The sequence below is a fragment of the Tachysurus fulvidraco genome, chromosome 1 (genome assembly GCF_022655615.1).
Source record: "Tachysurus fulvidraco isolate hzauxx_2018 chromosome 1, HZAU_PFXX_2.0, whole genome shotgun sequence".
NCBI classification, from domain to species: Eukaryota; Metazoa; Chordata; class Actinopteri; order Siluriformes; family Bagridae; genus Tachysurus; species Tachysurus fulvidraco.
Window position 1 is genome coordinate 30,369,448 of NC_062518.1, and position 14,950 is coordinate 30,384,397.

Genomic DNA, 14,950 nt, shown 5'->3' on the forward strand with positions numbered 1-14,950 from the left:
AAAAAATGTCTCAGCAGTAATGTGGACTCTTAACTCACATCCAAGCCAGGTGTCCCAGCAGCGCCCTGAAGGGAAAATAATTTCACAAAATTAAAATCGAATAAAATATTTCTTCACAGATTAATGTATGCTATTATTTATAATTCATATCATTACTAACTTTAGAAGCTTGATTGAGTATTCCTAAAATGACTTACAGGCAATCCATATGGTCCTCTTGGTCCAGGTTCACCTGTAACCCCTTTTTCACCCTGGGTCAAGTAAATATATAACATGGAAATGAATTATTATTATTTTCTTTATCATAAATGGACCACTCTTTGGATAGTTATTGATACTATTTTAATTCTATTGCAAAAGTGATATATTAGCAAGTTAATATATCTGAAATATAGGGAAATTTCATAAATCAAAGCACTCAAAAGGATCAGTAATCATATTTCTAGTAGATTTTACTAATTCATCTTATTTTCAGATAATTCTGCTAAATGAATCAGAAGATTATGTATGTAACCCTAGTTCTACTAAGCACATGAATGGCTAGGCGGTTACATTCAGAACAATTGGAAAAACTGTTTGCTCATTTCCTGAAGTTGTTAATCATTTCAAAGCTTATGACAATGAGCATGACCCCAAATGTATAGCTTGTAAATTGTCTTGTCAAGCTGATTAGCCTGCGGTGTATATAAGAAAAGGTCAAATAAACAAGAGTAATATAAGTTATAAGTAAACTTCTTCATATTGTACCAGTTGTCAGGAATCTTCTATCACCATTAACTTTGATGCACTACAGTAAAGAAACTGATAAAAAGAATTAAAATTTTAATATGTAGGACAATGTATATATCATATTTGATGCGTATTATTGTCAGTGAAGAATGTCTAGCACATTCCATAACATTTAAACACATAAAGTAGCCCAGTGTCAGTCAGAGGATAAAAAGCTGAGTTAGGTAGAAGTAATTTAGCAGTGAAATGATCAGCATGCATGAGAGAAATGAGAGGGAAAACTATAGGAAATGCAGATTCAAAATTCAGCAGCTATTCCTGCTGTCAATGGACAATCTCTGAAATATTATTTTTTTTGGAAAGGACTAGCTTTAATCAAAACTAAACTCAGTATACGTTTTTGTTTGTTTTTTTAAGTTGTCTTAGGTGATGATGTGGTGATAAAGCGATGTAAAAATGATGTGAAAATGAAATGTTGTATGGTAAAATTTTATCAAGTACATTTTGATTGATATTCAGCACAAGTGATATATTAGCAAGTTAATATATCTGAAATATAGGGAAATTTCATAAATCAAAGCACTCAAAAGGATCAGTAATCATATTTCTAGTAGATTTTACTAATTCATCCTATTTTCAGATAATTCTGCTAAATGAATCAGAAGATTATGTATGTAACCCTAGTTCTACTAAGCACATGAATGGCTAGGCGGTTACATTCAGAACAATTGGAAAAACTGTTTGCTCATTTCCTGAAGTTGTTAATCATTTCAAAGCTTATGACAATGAGCATGACCCCAAATGTATAGCTTGTAAATTGTCTTGTCAAGCTGATTAGCCTGCGGTGGCTTGGCGTTCCTCATAAATAATGAAGACGCTTATATAAAGTAAGGCACATGTAAAGAAATGCTGTAAAGCAAATATGCCTTAATTTAACTTAAATCTTTCTACATAAAAATACAATATCAAGAACAGCAAACAGTAACGCATTAAAGTAAACTCTTTGCTTTTTAAAAAATTCACACACAGTCTCAGGTACAGTTTTATAAGGGCATTTTTCTAAGCATCTTGGACAATCTGCCACTTTGTCACATTGCATCTGTTTTTTATCCATAAAATCTGATAGTCTTCAGGCATTATTTTGTCGGGAAAGTGGTCTATTATGTTATATTTGAATTTCTTTGTTTTCGAAAATACATATATTGTTGGAAAAAGTTGGAAGTCATTTTTTTACTGACATAATAATGCAGAAGCCATAAAATCAGCATCTAAGACAGCAGGGTGACTAAAACTTGCAGTGCATTGCTTTATTGATAATAAAAATCACTGAAGTAATAATAAAGCTCTTTATTGAGGATGAGAATTACTCAAAATCATCATGGAGCAACATTCAGTTCATTGATTAGGATGAGCTTAATGATGCTGCTTCACAAATGTCTACAATTTGTCTACATGTCACAAATGTCTCCATGGAAGCTAACCAGAGAATTTTCAAATATTATTTAAGAAGACATGCCTATGTACAGTCAGTGTACTCTCTCTGACAGCAATAACAAAATCAGATCATTATATTCAATGTCTTCGATCCACTTCCTCAGCTCCCTGGTCTCACTCACAAGGTGACAACTTTGTTATTGCTACTTGACAATGAACATAACAAACATTACTCTCCTAATTCTGAAGGAAACCACAATGGCTTTCCGGAATAAAATTTTAGAAGAACAAGCAAAATTAAGGAAGTACAATGTAGAATAAGGCGAGTATAGAAAGTAAGCAACATTATTAAAAATGTTTCCTTCATATTAGATAAATTTGACTATACTGAAGATATAATATCAACATATCAATGTAGCGTCGTAAATCAGTGCTGCTTGGAACTTTTCTGGAAATGAATGCCCATACAGGCAATCTTTAAAATTTCTTCATAAAGACAAAGCAAAGACTGGCTAAGAGACTTAAAGACAAACTGCTTTATGGTCTTTTTATTCTAAGAAAAAATAATGCGGATTCTAATGCAGCATGTCCCACTGAGAAATCATAGTTATTTCTTAGGTTTAAACACTACTAAATATCGCAAAAAATATTTATATGGCACAAATTTGTGCAAATGTAAAAATATGACATATGAGTTACCAGGATTTTAGGGAAATTAAGGTGCAAAATCTTATTAAATGCTAATATCCTTGCTAGGTTCGAAAACTTTAAGTAATATGAGCTATAAGTTCACTATAATTTATTTGTGTTTTTCCTCAAACTTGCCACAGACAATACAATCTAATAGCAATTATATTGCATAGCTATGTAATGAAGTCAAATTCTTTGGTTTAGCTTAACTTGACCCTGTAACATAAGGGTTTTGTATAGCAAACTGATTAGTAATTATATAATAAACAAACTAACATACTAACAACATAAATTGTGACTTGGTACCAGGGCATGCATTCTCATTAAACTTACTCTATCTCCTTTAGGACCAGCAGGACCAGGAGCACCAACTGGGCCATCTGTACCCTACAAAAGACATATATAAATACACTGCATTATTTATTCATTCACAGTTTTCTATAATCTATGAAAACACAATGGATTTTCTTGTCCACTGGCCAAAATTGTAAGCAACACTTTAAAGAAATTTCTGTAATTATTTAAAAACTTTGCTGTGGATAATCATACCTGTGAATTCTTGGCATGTATTTGCTTATTCACTTTTATTTCACATAGACCTGGTAATCCCATGCATAAGTCAATTCCAACAGAACAAAGTGATAATGACAAATGGCAATATGTTAATAGACGACTGGGTGTTAATTCTGTGTTAATTTTACACTCATGAGCAGACAGACAGGGATCTCATGTGGCCTTTTGGCCTTTTATTGATATAGACTTATATATATATATATATATATATATGGACTAAATTCTGAAAAGGGCAGTGAAACATTCTTAACTCTTAACTCCCCGGTCATACATATATTTTTCAAATATTTTTGCCCAGTTTGTCTTTTTGCATCCTAAAAGGAGAAGGCAGCTGGGGGATGAAGTTTGTTCATGTGAGACTCACCCTTATTCCTGGCTTGCCATCCAAGCCAGATGCTCCCTGTGAGTTTGTGGAGGTATGAGTGACATAAAGACATGGATTAGTACATGATGAACAGTGAGGTGGCTAAAAAAAACTGTCAACTGAGCTGTTAACACAGAACGGGAAGTACATAGAAGTCCCAGAGAAGATGTTGGCACAGAAAAAGGACAGAGACAAAAGAGCAGGCAAGGTGGAAAGTAAAAGAAAAAACTAAGCAGGCATGTGAACGTTACAGAGAAATCACAAGTAAGAAGAGAACCCGAAAATGGAGGAAAGGTGCTGAAAGATGATGTCTCAAAGACTGCAGGGATTGGATTGTAGCATAAATATGACAGCATGCGTTGTTTATGGTGAGTACTTACAGGGAGGCCCAGGGGTCCACGGTCACCCTTGGGCCCGGGCTCCCCGCGTGCTCCTTTCAAACCAGCCAAACCTGCTTCCCCCTAAATGCAGAGGAGCAGCAGAGCTTGATTTGGGGAAAGAAAGTATGACCTAAAGAGGCTACTAAGCTACAGTTGTGATAGAGATGAGTGGTATGATTTTAGCTCTACCTCAGTTGTTATTTTTCGCTGCTAGTGAATGGAAGGTTATGAATTCATATCCCATACAGTATATCTCATGTTGGACCTCTAGAGGCTTAGAGAAGAAGAACCTCTAAGTCTTCTTAAGTGGTTGGTGTGTATTATAAATAACACAGTTATCAACATTTCATGAGAAAGTATTCTTACAATTTTAAATATTTATTCATGATTTTAATTCATGATATTTTATTCATGATATTAACCCATTTTTAATGATTGACATTTTTTTTACTTACCTTTTGTCCAGGGAATCCATGAGGGCCCTAAAAAAGCACCAGCAAGTAAAGTAATATGTAAATAAATAAACATGTAGATTCTTTTAGGTTCTATAAGTCACACCTTACAATAATGTTTTAAAGATTTGCCACATACAGTATGAAAAATCTATTTCTTTATTTTATAAATTTCAAGACTGATATAGACAATGCTATCGAGTTTGACTATTGAATTGGATAATATTTATTATCATTCAATTCTGTGCAATAAGCAGATTCTTTTTTTAATGCAAAAATGTAATAACAAAGAACAATCAGTGTAATATTTACATAATATTTACAGCCACAGAGACTTACCATTGGACCCGGTGGACCATGTGGACCAAGTGCCCCAGGAGGGCCTATAATCTGTAAACATGAGACATTCTGTCAAGCGCTATATGTGATGCAGTAATATATTACATAGTTGGCCATATTCTCCTGGTCTGAAAGCTAGTGTATACTGAACTTACAGATGGTCCTTGAGGTCCAGGCAAGCCATTATCACCTTTTTCTCCTTTTTGACCATTGATACCCTGCATACATCATCATCAAACATTAATGATTTCAATTACTTTATTTAATCATCATGCTTTCATCACTTGCTTATACTGAATTTTGTGGACATATGGTATGGTAATATGTAATATAGTATATATATATATATAAATAATGTATGATAAAAACATGTGACGCTTACGGGTAGGCCGGGCAGACCTACAGATCCCTTATCACCAGACATTCCTGGCATTCCCATGTCTCCTTTTGAACCCTTGTGACCCTGAGAAAAGTTTATATAAGTAGTAAAATAGCAAAATTATGATATACAGAGCAGATTTCATACATAACAAGATAAATTGTTTCTTTTACATTTTAAAAATTGATTAAATGAAACAGCCAATATGTATTTTCTTACCCTCTCTCCATCAAGCCCTGGAAGACCTGGAGGACCTTGAGCACCCTGTCAAAAGGATGTATAGTATAAGATTTTTAGATTTCTTTGCAATTTAACATTCCATTATGCTAAATAATTGCAATATGTCTAATATTTGTTTGTTTTATGTGATCTGTTTATGAGCATTTTGTAGGCATTTTTTTCTATTAGTACCTTAATGCCCTGTGGTCCAATTGGTCCAGGAGGCCCAGGGGGACCCTAACAATACACACACACACACACACACACACACACACACACACACACACACACACACACACACACACACCATTTAGCTCTACATCAGGAATCATCTTCTATTATACAGAAATATATTAAATAAGTACGATTCCCAACACACTGAGGAATGCCAGCCATAGATAACCTACATGCATCTATAACTGTCATGCCAAGGCTCCATTCATTGGAGCTGGTTTATCTGTAACAGTTAAAGCCATTTAACTAAGTCTCTCATTAACCAGTAATGTAAAAATACTTCCATGGTATCTATAATAACTGTTAAATAACTTGACTTAAAAATCCGCAAAGAACCAATGTGTAGTAAAAGGAAGCTCATTCGGGAGCAGCGGTAAAAAAGTTAAGAGAAACTTGATAGGCTGGAAGTAATGTAGTGGAGCAGATTTAGCATAGTAGATGATACACTGATACACTAATGAACAATATATGCTCCGGCACAGCCACTGCTTCACTGCTTTTGTGGTCAATTAACACTCAAACCTGTGGTATAACTTCAACCTAATTACCAAATATCTGAACCATTTTTTCTTCCTTGCATACACAAACTGCTGGCCCATTAACTGCAATGCAGTATGATCATGTTCACTCTCCTAGTAAAAATAAGTTGTAATGTACTGTATACAAACGAAGGATGCATGACAATAGTAGTCAGGAAAACATCATCTTTAAAATCTTATAATAGCCATTTTCATAGCCATACATCCACGTTACCTCTAACACTAAGAATTCGACAAATCAGGCAAGGCTTTAAAAATAACTTCACAATGTTAATGTTGAAAAACAACATCAATGTTACATTTAGTCTCACAAACCTCAGAGAAATCCACAAAATACAGTAGAGAATTTTGGGGTTTTCAATTTTCATGAAGGTCACAAACTACGGAACAATAAATGAGTCATAAAGAAAAACAGGAAGAAACAGACACATGCCTGCCCTCTGTCTAACAGAATTGAAAGGAGTTGTAGCAAACAAGTTTAATCATTTAAGTTTGGTTTGTATGTAGAGTATCTTTTCTTGTTCGGATTTTTTTCTAATAATGGGGAGGTAGTAGCCTAGTGGATAAGGTGTTGGGCTTACTAACCGGAGGGCTGCGAGTTCAATTCCCAGATCCACCAAGCTACCACTGCTGGGCCCCTGAGCAAGGCCCTAAACCCTCAATTGCTCAGGTGTATAAAAATGAGGTAAAAATGTAATCTGCTTTGGATAAGGTCGCCAAATGCCATAATATAATTAATAGACACATCTGCATACTAGGAAGTAGGAAGTAGGAAGAATAAAGTCTATTATTACTAAATGGCAATATAAATGCATATAATATGCTGTAATTTCTTATATAATTTGTCAGTCTTTAAGGAAATAGCTATACATTATACATTAGCTAATATTTTAACTAATCCAAAAAAAGTATAGATTGTAAAGGTAATAAAATATATAAGTGAAGCAACATTGCAATATTAACTGTCTTTGGAAGAGTAAAAACTCCCCAAACCAAGTACAATGAATGGGGTCCTATCCTCGTGTAAGGGTTAGAGGGGTCAACGTCTTCCTCCGTTATTGCAAAACCTTTGTGTTGATTTTACAAAAGCCCTCTGCACTCTTCCACATTGTGTCAGTCTCGTTTCCCAACCATGCTCGTTATGACACTCAACGAGAAACTATGTTATGAAGGACATATGACATTAGTCCCTGAGACATACATCTTTAGTCAGTAACAGCATCACGGTGAAGTGTATTATTAGCAGAGGAGGACATTTACAGGGACAGAATTCGGTTCATGCAGGGCAAAGTACAGCACGAACATAGACAAGACGGAGATTTATTACCGTCACTGTAATAGTGGTTATCTTCTGTAGGCAGAAAGGAGGCAGTGAAAAGTGATTAGATTAGGTGAAGTGAGAAGATAAGAGTAGGAGTCTCCCCTCCTTGCTGACATTTGTAGGTGCATGCAAATAATATAACAAATTACCAATGACTAGGTAACAATTGTCATATAGCATTATATCAAATATGATAGTAATATATACTAAAAACATAATAATTATTCTGACATAAAAGAACAAAATGCATAGAAAACATAACAGTCATTTACTGTGTCTCAGGAAAAAGAAACTTGTGTGTTCTGACCTGAAGCGCTTCTTGGATGTTTCCATTGTAGTCAATTATTTCAGTTGTGCCCTGATCACCTTTTTCTCCAGCTGGACCCTTTAATAAAGATATTTAATTTCCCATTATTTAATGAATGCAACAGGCTTTAGAAGATAAACTGACCAAATACAAACAAGAATACCAGAAAGTTAATGCGTTTTCCAAAATGTATCTTCCAAATATTTTAATTCTATTTAATTAAGTGATGCATACACAATATGGCTAAAACACCTGGTTTGTAAACACCTGACCATCATACTTGTGTTTATTGATCATCCCAATCCAGATGTTTGCTGTTATAACAACATCCACTTTTCAGAAAAGCCTCTCCATTAGATTTGGGAGCATGGCTGTGGGGATTGGATTATTCAGCCCCAGGCGCATTAGTGAGATCAGACACTGATGTTAGGTGAGGAAGCCTGGTGTGTAGTATGTCTTCCAGTTCATCCCAAATGTGCTCAGTTGGACACTCGAGTTCTTCCACACCAAGCTTGGCAAACCATGTCGACATGGAGCTCATTTTGCGCATAAGAGCTTTGTCAAGCTGGAATCTTTTTGCTAGTTCCAGTTAAGAGAAATTGTTATGCTACATCATATGATGACATTCTAGTCTATTGTGTACTTTAGGTTTTGTGGCAACAGTTTGAGGAAAAACAACAAATGGATGTGATGTGATATGATATGATTCAAGTCTCCATAAAGGTTCGTCCATTGTTGATTGTATTAAATTAAATTTATTCTGCTTACATTATTACATTATTACAGATCTGCCATTAAAAATTAATACAGCCTTATAAGTACACAAATTTCAGCTTGTCAATGTGCAAAAGTTTAGTTAACTCAAACTCAAGTTTGCTTAATTGTTTTGCTTTCGAGTAGCAAGCAACATTATATTGCTCACAGGCATATAATGACAGATTATGTCCAGATACTCACTGTGGGGCCTTTAAGTCCAACATCTCCTTTGTCTCCAGTGTCCCCCTTTTAATGAAACAAGCAGAAAAATAGTGTTAACTGAAGTGATCTTACTATTTAATCATTGTGAAATAATACAATTGGCTTATTGATGTAAATTGAAAAGGCTTTAAACATCTGTCTGACCTTAGATCCTTTAAGGCCTGGTGTTCCTGGCTCCCCTTGTGCCCCCTAGAATAAGTAGAAGAAGATGAAGAAAAATTCTTAGTTTGGGTAAAACACACACACACACACACACACACACACACACACACACACACACACACACACACACACACACACACACACACACACACACAGGTACCTGGTTATTGTAAATGTTCATTACACCACTCTACTTACATGACTAGTCTTTTGTCTTTGAATATTATGGGAAATAAAGCTTGATTATTTGAACTGGAATACCTATTACTCAATCAGGGTGGGGTGGGGATGGGGCGGAGGTCTAATTTTCTTTTGGGATGTCTTGTAAGTAAGAGAAATTCCTATTATATTTTGTCAGGCAAGTCTTTAGACTGATGCAGAAACCACCTGTTGCACCAGCCCACCATGCACAGATAATTAATTCCATATTGCTCTTTGAACAGATTACCGGTATATGACAAGGAAAAAAAAACAGGACCCAATCTTAATCCCATTCATAGCCTGTAATTTTCCTTGTAAGGTCTGGTCAAGTCATTTATATCCTGCCTACACCAAAATGTGAATAGGAGTCTTTAAGTATTCCAGCTGGAACCCTATTTGATCCTGACTTTAACTCTTTATCTCTGTTTTCCCCCTCTGGGCTAATAGAAACGTGTTTAATAAATGGCCAGTAGGGGGAAACAAAAATCCAGTTTTGGGACTGGAAAACACCTGGAACTGTGCATGAGCCTATAGGACTTCTTAGTAATCAATGATAATCACAGTGCTCTGTCTTTTGAATGGTTATGTTATGGCTAGCACTGACCTTTGGTCCAGTTGTGCCTGTCTCCCCACGTTCACCCTTTCCAGAAGGTCCCGGATCTCCTCGTTCTCCCTGTTGAAACAGACATTTAAAGTCAATTATATTATTTTTATAAATCTATAAATTTCATAAATCTCTTTTAAAAATTGATTATCTGAATGATAAAGACAGGCTTAGCACCAAAATTGTGCACAGTCTTGAAGATACGTAACGATTCTTCGGGTGGTTATGGATTCTACTTTTCCCACTGAAAACCTTTTCTAAAAATGAGAAACGCTTTGTTGAGTTCTACATTGAATCTTTGCAGGTTTTCCTTAAGTGGATAAAAATAAAAAATTCAAATTAACTAAGGAAAAAAGGTGATTCCTTATGTATGTACAAAGCTATTTTTAAAGTGTTAGATGCTAAATACAAATTAAGTTGTAATTTCTAATCCTGCCTTTGAAAGCTAGTTTTGAAATATTTTGTCAAAGCACAATGCACTACATCCCTCTTTATTAACCGGCTGTGGTACTATGCCACTGGCCGGCAGTCTGCCATCCTCACTTCAGCAATGTCACATATTGTTTGCAGTTACTTTGCAGTTTTGCACTTCTTGGCCTAACCTTTCTCACATTTCTTATTCCCTCTCTCACACACAGATCCTACGTTAAACCAAAAACATGTGGAACATGGAAAAAAGAATTAGCAGCTAATGAATAGGCACTCAATCCAGCCAATGAATATATTGCTTTAGTCAGAACACTGTATTAATTATAAAACATATACTGATATATATTCCCTTGCTATAGAATTGTATGCGTCTAAACAATAGACCTAAATTCTTTTCATTTCATTTTATTCTTGCAGGATGAGTGTCCAGTCCAGCACTGTACATTTTTATTTTTATTTTATTTTTTTTTTTTTTACAATTTTGTCCAACATTTAGCAAAGAAACACTCATTTGCATGGTTTGATTGATCGAATGCTTATTTACCCACCTTGGTTCCAGGTAGTCCTGGCAAACCTGGCTCACCCTGTGGGCCGAGAAATCCAGGTTCACCCTGTAGGGGAGGGAATGTTGTAAAATGAACGAATCTGATATTAAAAAAGTTTTAGTATTAAAAATGCATAGTTAAAAACATCACACCTATATTAATGCAGTTTCCAAAGAGAGTGCATTTAAATACACAAGGACACACAATGAAAGACTGTAGATAGGGGTTATAGTTTAATTACTGTGGACTAAAACATATGGTGATCTATGAGAAACAGCTGGTATGAGTTTATCCCATGCAATTAGGCACCAAATACACACTCATTAGGTGCTAATAGCTCCCCCTTGTGGAGAATATTGATAGTATTGGAGAATATTGATAAACATGAGTGTATTACTGAGCCTGGACTTGATCTTTAAAATATCAATAAGTAACTTGAATACAAATACAAATACATACAATTAACTGAGGGAAATTTTTTGTTATAGAAGAATAACCCCAGGATCTTATGGGTTTGTAATGTTGGTCCTACATTAACAAAATATCACACGTACAATCTGCTTTTTTCTTGCTGTTTTGATTTACAGACTGCAGAATATCCATGAGAAACTATTACCATAAACTAAAGAAGCTGGAATGTATATGTAAGGGAACACACACTGTGTGTAATTATAGTCAGTAAGCCTATGACAAAGAAGAACTGTGCTAAATGCACTTGCTTCAGGCCTGTAGTGACCCATGTCTGTTACTTGGAGTAAGGAGCAGGATTTGGAGGAAGCCAATCATAACGGTGCACTTCCTGACCCAGTGATTGCCATAGCTGCAATAAATTGTATGTAATAAATTTGCTTCAGTGCACAAATTTCCAAATTGCATGAGTGGACCTGCTTTTTTGGATCTATTTGCTTGTAACTTCACACAACTTGAGCTGAATGATGCTTCCTAAAACCAAATCTGGATGCGCTAGTTATTACTAATAAGAGAGAAATAAGAAATAAATTTGGTGGGAATAAAAACAACTCATTTTTCCACAATGTGGTACAAGACCACAGAACCTTGTCTTTAAATTCTGTGTTTTTTCTCACATTTAGGTTTTCAAAATGAGTGGAAAATGAAGTATTGATATTTCTCTACTATATGATTTGCATTATTAGAAAAAAATGGATGCCAGCGTGTAGTTCAAAAACTAAAAGAAATAATCACTATTAAACATGAGACATCGGTAAAAGGAGCATGAGAATAGCACTGTAAAAAGTGCAGTCTGAAGGCGCTGTGCACATTCATAGTTCTTGTTTCATTTCAAATTAAAGAACAAAAGAATTTAAGTTAATAATAGAAAGTCTTGTGTTCACCCTGTACTACACACTGGTTTGTTGTCAGCTATGAGATTTTTGCACATGTTGGGTTTACTGTGTGAAATCTTTGTCTGAATTAACATAAAGAAACAACATTAGCCTCCAAAAGCCAGCAGCCTTTAAGTAAACAGGTTATAAAAATGGCAAGTATTTTTACAAGACCAGCAGGATGCAAGCATACAAAAAAGTGGTGCAGCCAAACAAACAAAATAGCCACAAGCATCATCTCATGCCTGCATTCACACGTTATAGTGTTCGAGCAAAGCGCTATATTAAAGCATGTGACGGAACAAATGAACAGTAAATGTAGGTCTTAAAACTCACAACCTAGTGGTGAGACAAATGGACATTACAGTATCTGGTGGATTACTGGTAATTTGGAAGTGGGAAAATACATGAATATGTCTGTGCTGTTGCTTGAATGCATCACTGCATCAATGACTGGTTGCAAAACAGATGTTAGCCCACATCCAAGTAATGTCTTTATGCTAGTTCCACATATAAATCTACGAAATTTAGTTAAACATGTCAAAGTAAGTGTGATTAAGCCATAGACACCCAGCCACAAGTACTGCACAATAGAGTGCACTGAGTCATGGACTGGTGTTAGACTGCTGTGTAGGTGGATTATGGGAAATGGGTGTACAGTTAAATCACCAGGATTAACTCCTACAGAACTAGATCAGATTTTGACAGTGTATTTCTGTATAACTATATAAGAGTTAATTCATCACTAGTGATTTTACTGCACCAAATTGAGAAGCTTTATGCATGAAGACACAGCAACATTTACCTTTATTCCGGGAAGTCCAGGCAGCCCTGGAAGTCCTGGTTCTCCCTACACAGGAAAAGTGCAAGAAATTACAGCCAAACCAAGCTGAGCCTCCACTCCTGGACCTGAGCCTGGAAAACCAGCTCAACCACTAAAGGTTTCACTCACTGTCCACTACACCACTAAATCAGACCTCTGTGTTTTGACCAATGTGACAATCATCAGTTCACTGTTGTGGAAGCTAACAGAATTGGGCGTTTAAGGATGTTTCAGTTGGGTGACTTCCATGGAAATCTTGTGCACATTTTCAGGAATTGCAATTCCCTTGGTCATTGTGTCAACCAGCATGTTCATACTGAATTATGTTTAGTATGCATGCAAAGTGGATAATAGACCACATTTCTGAATTCTGTGGTGACGCATTCTTATCTCTAAAGTCACTGTTATGGTTCTCAACAGACAAAAGTCTATAATTATTGCACTAGAGGCTAAGTAAATCATGAGAAAGTGGTGAAGAAAAGCTGAGTCCTCAAAAGCATTAACATTTTATTTAAAAAAAAACTTTCATTGTTAGTTAGCCATTCATGCTCTATTAAAATTAATATGCATAGGGAATGTAAGTAGGAACATTTTTCAAAACAGATCTCAGGCAACAGATTGAGACTTGAACATTTTCGCTGCATCTCCATAAAGCATTAAAAATATGATGAACTATTGTTCACAGAAATAGCTACGCTCAAAATCTCACTTAATTTCACTTGTATGAATTATTCAGAGTAGATTATCTGTTCTTTCATGATAAATCAGAAGCAGTTATAAAGCTCAGCATGTAACAGAATGAAATGAATAGACTAAATGGCTGGAGTGTAATATTCAGACATGGTGTTGCTGATGGGGAAAAGTGTCTGCAAAGATGTTCACTTTCTGTCTGGATTCTTTGTCAATGCAACATAAGTTGTGGTTATCAGGAACAATCTGTGCTCTGAGGTGAAAACGTTATTTTGAAACAGGATAGAATCCTAATAAAAATGTTTAATTTGATCTTAATGTTGTATGTCATAAAAACATGTTCATAGAAAAAACAGGCAGTTTTTTCTTTGAGCCACATTTAGTTAGTGTTGTTTTACCTTTAGCCCGCTTCGTCCAGGTTCACCTGGTTCTCCCTGTAACACAGAATTTGATCATGAGGCAAATGATGATATTTGTAAAATAGAGTTTTGAGTGTGCTTCATAAATAAATAAATAAACCTAACATCAGAAAGTAATGAATAAAAAAATTAATTAAAAAATAAATACATTTTTGGAGTAAATTTTTTTACCTTAATGCCAGCCGCAGAAGACCCTGAATCACCCTGAGGATTAAATTGCAAATATAAAGAAAATGCTTGGAGAAATACGCCTTAAAACTCATTACAAACTGTCTGGCCTGATAGTAACGACTGAGCACAGAGATAATATTTCTTTAATAAATCTATTTTAACTAAGGGCACGCGATAGCAAGCATTTATTGTGTAAACACCTTTGGATTTGGGGCTATTCAAAAGCTGCTGGATGGTCAGATAGCATACAGTATATGTTAGCACATATCTGCTAATCCGCTCACTTAGTTCAAAGCATCTGTGTCCAGTTAAGTTTATGCTTTTCCACACTAAGCAAATGATAAACACACACAACAGCATGGATTGTTATTGCTGAGTTGAATCAGTGTGCGAAAGCTGGCACAGATGAAACACAGGTGTGATGGAAAATCTGTTCTGCTATACAATAACATTCTGTCCAAGTGAAATATTGCCTGAGAACACAAAGCTGTAGCAAACATTATTCAGGATGTACAACCCTTACTCTAAGACCATCATGATCCAAGAAAGAACACTGACTATTTGGGTATTAGGAAGAAAACTAGAGTGTTAAATAGCAGAGTGAAGGCCTATCCCAAAATATGCA

The 14,950-nt window shown here is 35.4% G+C and overlaps 1 protein-coding gene across 8 annotated transcripts in view; it reads right to left on the minus strand.

The window, feature by feature from the left end:
- LOC113657475 (collagen alpha-1(XXV) chain) overlaps positions 1–14,950 on the minus strand; it is a 140,605-nt gene that overhangs the window by 7,140 nt on the left and 118,515 nt on the right. For 7 of the 8 annotated variants that reach the window (XM_047801050.1, XM_047801054.1, XM_047801047.1 and 4 more), the window contains 20 exons: positions 14,326–14,358; positions 14,134–14,169; positions 13,028–13,072; positions 10,883–10,945; positions 9,906–9,974; positions 9,083–9,127; positions 8,918–8,962; positions 7,961–8,038; positions 7,660–7,683; positions 5,752–5,796; positions 5,560–5,604; positions 5,344–5,424; positions 5,117–5,179; positions 4,962–5,012; positions 4,626–4,652; positions 4,171–4,251; positions 3,791–3,826; positions 3,187–3,240; positions 198–251; positions 39–65 (listed from right to left, as the gene is read on the minus strand). In XM_047801050.1, the coding sequence (XP_047657006.1) occupies positions 39–65; positions 198–251; positions 3,187–3,240; positions 3,791–3,826; positions 4,171–4,251; positions 4,626–4,652; positions 4,962–5,012; positions 5,117–5,179; positions 5,344–5,424; positions 5,560–5,604; positions 5,752–5,796; positions 7,660–7,683; positions 7,961–8,038; positions 8,918–8,962; positions 9,083–9,127; positions 9,906–9,974; positions 10,883–10,945; positions 13,028–13,072; positions 14,134–14,169; positions 14,326–14,358 (1,002 nt within the window). The remainder of the gene's footprint in view (positions 1–38; positions 66–197; positions 252–3,186; positions 3,241–3,790; positions 3,827–4,170; positions 4,252–4,625; positions 4,653–4,961; positions 5,013–5,116; positions 5,180–5,343; positions 5,425–5,559; positions 5,605–5,751; positions 5,797–7,659; positions 7,684–7,960; positions 8,039–8,917; positions 8,963–9,082; positions 9,128–9,905; positions 9,975–10,882; positions 10,946–13,027; positions 13,073–14,133; positions 14,170–14,325; positions 14,359–14,950) is intronic. The other variant, XM_047801053.1, reaches the window with a different exon arrangement.